Raw genomic sequence first — 8,633 nt, forward strand, 5'->3', positions numbered from 1 at the left:
GGTGCCCATGTTTTTCTCAGACTCCAAGAACTTTGCTGAGGTGGCTTTGGCAGTCAGCAAAATTCAATTCCCTTTGCTTTAGGGTTTTAGTTTATCTCAAGGTATGTGAATAGTCTCAGTGGTTTAGAATAGCTTAAAATGATTTTCTTGATTTAGGTAGATTAGCAGATATTGTCAATATGTATAAATAGGTTGATTCCTACATAGAAGTCCCAACATGTAACAAATTGGTAAGAGAGCGAAATGTACTTTTACTCCCCAGAGAGAACTGAATTCATCTTTCATATGGATTTATCAGCCTTAGTCTACTTTTTGTATCCCAAACCACAATCTCCTTGGCAGCAATTAAACACTACCTTGTTATAGCCTGGTTCTTCTCCCACACTACTTGTGGGTTTAGTGGTTTAATTAACACAGTCATTTATGAGGGAGTAATTAAAAAATTGCGGTGTTCCATAAAAGAAAACAAGACTAATTTCAGCAGCATATTTACATTAATTTTTAAAGTAAGTGTGGTTTCAAAAATTGTTGGTACAATATTCTTTAATATTTCATGAGCTAATAGGCTATGCTCGAGCACCTCTTTCTCTTTAAGGACTTGAAGTACCTTGCAACTATCTCAGCAACCACCACAGAACCCATGAGGTGGAAGAGGAAGATATGTCAGTTTTCAAGTAGTTTAATGAGTAACAAGGAGAAATGTGCTACTGAGGCTCCACCATGAGTTACTGGTCACTTTGGGAAAATAGAGATTTTTAACTTCAAGGTGCAGAATATTAGACTTCAATTTGTCTTTCCCAGGGCCACGGCCGAGAACTTGTCTTAGAGTGGAGACCAAGAACTCCTGTGGGAAGAAGAGGTGAACTTCTCACCAGATTCTCAGGGCTGTGCAATTCATGCGTGGTTGAAGCGCAGCGTGTGATAAGGGATTTAAACATGGCGCTGACGATGATGCCTTCCACGTTTTGGGCTGTGGATTTGTTGTCCACCGTGGTGAAGTTATTTCCAAACCCAGCCTTGTCTGGAATGCAAAGGCACCAATTAAAGGCACTGTTTCCATTAAGCTACACAGGCTAAAGAAGTAATGAAGTACATGGCACCCAGGAATTAGTGAAGGGCTACACAAAATGCAGAAACAAACGATTAAAGATACCCCTAGGTTTAATCATCTTTACACAGACTTGGAGATAAACAACTCATAGTCTCCCTCAGAGTCTTTACTAGGATATATTTCATCATGTTGTGGAATGTTTCTACTGATACATCTTAGCAAAAATAATCCCTCATTGGTGAGAGAATTTATTTGATTCAGCCTTTCTGGTGGTGAGGAATGCTGGCTTCTCAGTGGAAATCCTTCAGTCATTCAGAAGTAGGGGTGGGGCCAACCAGATGAATGGGGCAGGAGGAGGCAGAGGTGGGGAAAGGCCTTGTTGGGGGGAATTACACTTGCACTGGCAAAAAAAAAGGAGACCAAGTCCTGCCACGATCTGCATAGAACTTCCAGCAGCTTCTTGCTCCCAGAGACTCTGTAGTCATTCAGAGAATGAAAACCTATAACCTCTCTTAGAGCCACTTCCTTATGACTCACTGAAATGTGAAATGCCAGTGAACTGAGGCCGTCACTCTCTGGTGGCATTTTATGCCAGTTTTTCACATATCCACAGGCATTTCGTAGGGGACATATTAGATATTCCGGAGCCGTGGCAGAAGATTCCTAATGACTGTGAGCCACCTATGGATTGCAGGGTCAGGGTGTGTGTAGCTCCAAAACTAATCGGATAGGGACCTGTGTGTTTGGCTGGCTGATTCACTGTGAGCCACTTCTCAAGAGTCCTTGGAGGATTCGTCACCTTGAAGTAATACACTTTATCACCAATCTCTCACTGTCTGTGTCAGCTGGCAGGGGATTATCCTTAGATTTTATATCATAGAAAGAAATCTTTTGATCTATGCTTGTAGTTTCTATCTCGAATAGCTTAAAAAAGAGAAAATAGTTTGTAATCAGGAATTTCTCTTGCAGTATCTCAACTGCAATTCTCACTTTATTATTTTTTAAAATTTGTAATATGCTCAGCTTAAAACATCTTTGATGATATACATTATTTTAGGGGCTCTATAAAGGAACAATTATTTTTTTAATGGGATCACCAAACAATAAAGCCTGGGATACAAATAGGGAAACTGCTTCCAAATTCATCAAATAGATCTTCATTATAAATTAATCAACTATCATACAAACCATAAAAGGCTATACTAAGAAGTTATTTCTTCCCAGGCTCTAATTAAAAGGTATATGTTATTCAACTCAGGCTTCATACAGCATTTTCATTTCATTACTGCATTTGCATTCGAGTGGAATTGAAGGTGTTTGGTTTATTATGAATGCAATCGGTGTTCACTGGCCCCCTATAACACAGGTCTCTATGGTGGGGTTTTCTTAAAGCCATGAAGCTATAAAATGGTTTGTGGGGCTATCTATATATCCATTTGCCTGTTTTAAAAAAAATTCAGTATAAATATGTAGGTGTATATGAGTATATCAAAATTGCGCTACTACTATGTCTATATATATCTTTTTTTTCCTGTTTTACTTTGTGAAAAAATCTCCAAGTACTGTGCCTGGCACATAATAGGTACTCATTTCATATTTGTTGAACTAATGAATATACTCCCTTGTTTCTTGATTTCTGCCTCAATTGTCATACAACAGAAAGTTGTGTGAGAGGGAGAGGAGTGCCAAGACTGATGGTTTGACGGGCTAACAGTGAGGATGCCACAGCTTTACCAAATCCCCTTTGTTGAGGGAAGTTGTCATCACAAAGCCTCCAAAATGTGTCATCAAAGACGATGTGCAAGCTTCTCTTATTTATACTTTATTACACACACACACACACACACATCTTTCCCTCTAAATTCTATCCCCACATATTCAGGGTACTTCTGAAACTCTACCTGCTTCACCTCAAGTGATCTCTCCTGGAACTTCGCACAGCTCTACTTACTGTCAGTGACCGGCTCCATACAAAATCCTAGCAAAGCATGCAAGAAGTCCACTACATTATTGAGAGAGTCCTTGTTCACATAGTCCCTCATGGTTTGTCGGAACTGCATCTTATCTAGCTTGTATAGCTTAGTGAGGCAGTTCTGGGCCTGCAATGAAGGAAGAAAAGTGAAAAGTCACAGGTACCAGCTTAAGCTAGGGATACCATTAGTCTGAGACAGAAGCCTGCAGAAGGCAAAGGCTTCCATCCATCCCTGCTGACTGGTGCGGGCCAACCCTGCTAGTCCCTCTTGACTGAGCAAGAGAGGGGCAGAGATAAGCTGAGCAGTATGAAGGACTTTATTTGAGAAGGGCTGCTCCAAGTAAAACCCAAGGCTAATGTCTAATGCTGGTGCCAATGGAACCCAGTCTTTTCACCAAGATCAAGATTTTAAGATCTTAATGAAAAAAAGCTCAAAGTGTCAAAAATTAGGCAGGTTTCGGAATTGGTCATCCAGGTTTAGAAAACCTCAAAGGCTTTGTGTAATGAGAAGAAGTTTGCCACTCCCACGTTCAGCTACTTTGAACTTAAGTAGATTTAATTGGGCCGGGGGTGGGGGGGGGTGTGAGAGTGATGTAGGAAGTGGGTATCTAGTGTCCTCTTATCTGGCCAGGAAGGGAAGATCCTTGAAGCAGGGAGGGAGCATAAAATAAAGGCAGGTCTAGTTTGTTTATTTATGTGTCTGCATTTGAATGTGAAAGTTTGATATTTAATAGAAATTGGCCTTATAGATATGAAAACCAAGAAACCATTGGCTAGACCTTAATACTCACAATTATATTTCATATGATATAGCAAATAATTCTGCCATCTGGCAAAGGGAAAGGGAATAATTCCACCATCAGAACAAATAAAGGCAGTCATTGGCTGCAGAAGGCCACAGACAGAATGTACAGATACTATCTGGTGTCATTCAAAGCCTCCCAGCCCTCTCCTACCATGAAGAGAAAAATCACATGTGTGCAGTGCTTTGCTGTTTAAAATCTGTTTCTTGCTTGTAAGTGCATAACAACATGTAACTTTCACACCTCTGTGATTTGATAAGCCTCCCAATACTACAATGGAGGAAGCTGAGGCTCACAGAAGTCAAGGACTTTGTCTGAGTTGGCACGGTTCACAGCAGAGCCAAAATTAGGAGTCAGAGTCTTGCCCTTTATTGTGGTTATTTCTCTTATGATCCAGTAGTCCTATGAAGAATCCAGACAATGACTGGGGCAAACATATTTAGATACCACCCACCTTCAAAAAGAATTTATGATAATGGATGAATAGAGATTAGTTGGTATCTTGAAGACACATTCTGTGTAAGAGATATAAGGAAGTCCGTGACAAAGGAATGAAATGGGGAAATAACAGGAGAACACTCTAGGTTGAGGGAAAAGGCTAGGGATCAAGGAAAGGGAGATGACTGGGTGAGGAACACCTTAATTGAGGATGGAAAACTTTGGACAACCAGGCAAAATCATAGAAGTAAGATTGGAAAAAGCAATCCCTAAGAATTCGAACTTACAAGGTAGGCCCTTAATGGTTTCCCAGAAGAAAAGTTAAGTTATATCACTACTTCAACAAATCAAGGGCCAGAGAAAGATTCTGGAAAAATTTGAGAGGAAATAGATTTTTCAAAGGCTGAAACTTGGAATGAGCAATAAACTTCTTGGTTTGACCTTGCTGTAATCCCCCCATCTGTATCCCAAAGTCAGGTGAATTGATAATTGTTTTCATTCTCCCTTTACTAGGTCCTAGAATATAGAGAAATTGGGTATTTTTATTCCAGAGAGGTTACTCACTGCTAGATCTTAGGCAAGCTCATTTTTTTCCCTTACAAAATAAATGCTGCTTGCTATAAAATTATGTTTTCAAAGCATTTACATACAATATTTCCTGCATGAAGAAGTATTTAATCATTATCCATAAAGAATTTGCAAAGATCTTATTGGTATACTTATGAAGCACTTTAAAATTCTGGGTTGGAAAGCCCTGAAGCACAAATTATCCTATCTTCTCTACAAAATACATGGAAGACAGCATTGCTTCAAATCTACTCTTTAGAGGGAGGCTTAAGTATTTGGATTCTGAATGAATATTCTAAACTTCTCCAAGAGATCTAAAACTGTCAGAGTGAATTCCCTTTCAATAGTCTGGGACCACCAGCAAATGATTAACCTAAAAAACACATGTTGGAATTATTAGGCATTTTGATGTATATCATTAAAGTAATCTTCTATTTCTTCCTTCCTTCCTCCGTCCCTCCCTCTTACTCTTTCTCTTTTCCTTCCTTCCTTCCTTCCTTCCTTCCTTCCTTCCTTCCTTCCTTCCTTCCTTCCTTCCTTCCTTCTTTCCTTCCTTCCAAGTATAGAGGCCCTGATCTGGTAGAAGTAAGAAATATTCTTGACATCTTAAAAGTTAAGTAACTTCTGAAAATTCAATGTTTTGGAAATTTGTGAAGACCCAGCTTCTTGAATTAGACTTTCCCAGGGATAATGTCTCAACTTTGTATCTCTTGGACAATGTGTTTGCTGAGCAAGGGGAGGCAAATATAATCCCTATAATGAGTATTAAACTGGGCTACAAGAGAATGGAAGAGCTGCCCTGTAAGTCAGGAAAGCTGAGAAGGCAGGTAAAAAACTGTCTGGAAAGCCTGATAGGAAATGTTCAGTAGTCTCATGAGGAAAGCATGGTGGACTACTAAGCAGCAAATGGTCTCTCAAGTGGCTTCTGATCCAACCAGTCCTATTTTCTCCAAGTCTAGAAAGACAGGATCTGGTGTCCGAGTCAGTTTATACCTCCAACTAAAGCATGACACTTATTATATTTAATGTGTCATTTCATGGAATTGGTCTTCTGTATGAGGAGTGATAATGTTTTTGCCATGAAGGCATTTATTCATACTGTGATAGAATTAAAAATCAAACAATAAAGATCACATACACATGCTCAAAGATAGGGCCAATGTCAGCTTTCTATTGCCTTATTATTTTGATTTTTAAATTTTGGGCCTCAAAATCTAGATCTTGGTCAAAGTGGTCACGCTTCATAATTTAGAAGTTAATTACTGTGAATATAACCCCCCATACAAACAATCTATGAATATAATACAACATAAAGAGTATAAAAGAAAGAGACAAGGATGGATAGACGGATAGATGGATAGATGAGAAATTAATAAAGAAACCCAGCATGCTAGTACTGTGTGAACATTTCATGACAAAAACTAATACCAAGAAAAAATGGGTTGGCATTAGATATTGACATGATCCTAAAACTCTGCCATCATATGCCAAAGGGTTTCCTGGACTCAAATTTGCATAAAACCCTTATTTTCAGGATTTCAATTCAAATGTATGTATGAGGCAACTGTCCCAGCTTGGACTTGCTATGGAGGTTGGTTATTGCTCAAGAGTGAAGGGAAAAGTAGCAATCAGCTGAGGCAAATGAAAATGAGCTGGAATAAGACCATGTTCCATGACAGAATTATGTTTTGCAAGCCCAAGCGCAGAGTTTCAAGTTTCACACAGTTCAAAGGGATGTGATCTCAAATACATAGGAGTCAAGGTTCATTCTCAAACAAAGCAGCCAGAAAGTAACGGGCTACTTTTACAGTCCTGTTGTGTCCCAATAAGGGCCATTTTCCATGTCTATGTAAGAATGACAAACTAAGTCCTAAACTTTGACCCCATTCTTTAATACAAAATATGTTTCTATAGTACCCAGGCAGATGATTAAAAAGTCATTTGTCACAGCCCATCAGAGGCTTGTTAAATATATTCATCTTTGCAAAGGTCTTTCAAACTCTAATTCACACATTCCAATTGTACACCCTTTCACCAACTGGGAGTTGGCCTGCCCTAGGCAGAAGGCAGAAGTGTTTTCCCAATTAAGCTTTCCTAGGCCTGGGTTTTTGAGGTCTTGAGATATGTTGTGGGAATCTTCCCACTCCGAATCAGCATTAATCATCCCTGTGAAATACAATATTTTTCAGGGAACACTGACCCTCATTGTCAAAGGACTCATTCCTAAATTGGAGGCAGGGAAGAGGGAGAGGAAATGGAATCTACTGTAATTCTCTTACATTCTCTCGGAATACCTGGTGTCTCAGACGATCTCCAGAGAGCCCTCGATGTCCTTCTCCACAACCATAGGCACATCCCAAAGACTTCACTATTTTGATGAGCATGGTAAGAGCAAGCCTATGGTTGCTTACAGGTGTACTTTCATCCTAGAAAAGTTACAAAGCCCTTTTGGTACTGACATTCCATTCTGTGATTAAACCAAGTTTTATATGTTTTATGGTGAGCACGTACAACTTGAAAAACAGAATTGTCAAGGGCTCAACAAGCAAGTTAACCTTTCTAAAATCCAGAATGCCTTTTAAAAGAAAGAAAAATGTGCATTTTGATCACCCTCTAGTGCTAAAGGATATGACTGTAGACCTCTTGATTAGAAAACATGTTTCTGTATCCTTGGCAGACTATCAGAACCACCTAGAGAGACAATGGGGACTATCAGTGATGAAGGCAAATAGATTTTCCCAGAAGCTACCCTCATTATCAGGCTTCTGATAGTACCACCAGGCAATGATTATTGCTAAATTTCTGGAACTGATCAAAGTCTGGAACTTTGAAATCACATGGCAACTTCTGACATTTTTAAGGGACTTTCTGATTTTATATTTTCACTATATTGTAATACTCACACACCAGCAAAGTGAGAATATAAAGAAATTTGTCAACATTCAGCTTGTTTCTTCCTTTGAGGGTAAATAGGAAGCCCTCCTGAGACGAATAATGAGAATGGTTATCATATCTCTTTTGCCCCATTTAATCCTTGTTGTTAGTGGAGGACGCAGCTTCCAGAAAACTTCTGTGAATTATCTCCAAAGAGGCAGAAGGATCCTAATAATTTCCCTTTCTACATCGGTTTACTGTGCAGAACAAAGGAAATAATGGATAAGCATTGTTCTGTAAATGGTGAAGGGTTTTCCATTGTCATGTGGATCAGGTGGCTATGCAAACGATGAGGTCACACACTGAAAGTACTCCAATGTGGGTAGGTTATGAAAGAGATGGAGTTATCTAGACATCATCCATAATATGGTGGGGTAGACTCCACTCCCCTAAAGTTATGCAGTTGGTCCTCCTTTTCTAATCTACAGGCTCATGCAGTGGATGCAGTGCTGAGATGCTCCATGCAGAACTGAACATTCTCTGAGCCTGGAAGTGTTGCTGGCTGACAGCTCTCTAGGGAGATCCTATCCTGCCATTGTTCTTAGCTAAAGGAGAGCTGCCTCACCTACGGTTAATGCTCTTCTTGGGAGCAGTCTGCCTCCAATGACCAGTCAAAGGCATAATGAGGGTGGGGGGTATAAAGGTGGGCTCCCTTCCTCTACTTGGAGATTACTTTGAAGAGTCATCCTTGCTTTAGAGCTCCCTGTGTGATGGGCTGAGGTCTCTGTTACAACAAGTTGCAGTTCAACTGCTCCCTCTATCTCATCCTGCTTCTTTCACACCTCATAGATGTTGATCCTGAGAGGACACCCCAGGAAACTTCCTGCACACACGTCTCCACATCTGAGTCTGTTTCCTGGGAACTCTA

At 39.9% G+C, this 8,633-nt stretch overlaps 1 protein-coding gene across 12 annotated transcripts in view; it reads right to left on the bottom strand.

The window, feature by feature from the left end:
- Positions 1–8,633, bottom strand: part of UNC80 (unc-80 subunit of NALCN channel complex) — a 223,590-nt gene that overhangs the window by 156,817 nt on the left and 58,140 nt on the right. For 10 of the 12 annotated variants that reach the window (XM_081813705.1, XM_081813699.1, XM_081813696.1 and 7 more), the window contains exons 14-16: positions 7,111–7,257; positions 3,003–3,150; positions 873–1,021 (exon numbers count right to left, since the gene is read on the bottom strand). In XM_081813705.1, the coding sequence (XP_081669831.1) occupies positions 873–1,021; positions 3,003–3,150; positions 7,111–7,257 (444 nt within the window). The remainder of the gene's footprint in view (positions 1–872; positions 1,022–3,002; positions 3,151–7,110; positions 7,258–8,633) is intronic. The other 2 variants (XM_081813703.1, XM_081813697.1) reach the window with 1 other exon arrangement.

The sequence above is a fragment of the Leptonychotes weddellii genome, chromosome 3 (genome assembly GCF_054177405.1).
Source record: "Leptonychotes weddellii isolate Sample4059 chromosome 3, ASM5417740v2, whole genome shotgun sequence".
Taxonomy (NCBI): Eukaryota; Metazoa; Chordata; class Mammalia; order Carnivora; family Phocidae; genus Leptonychotes; species Leptonychotes weddellii.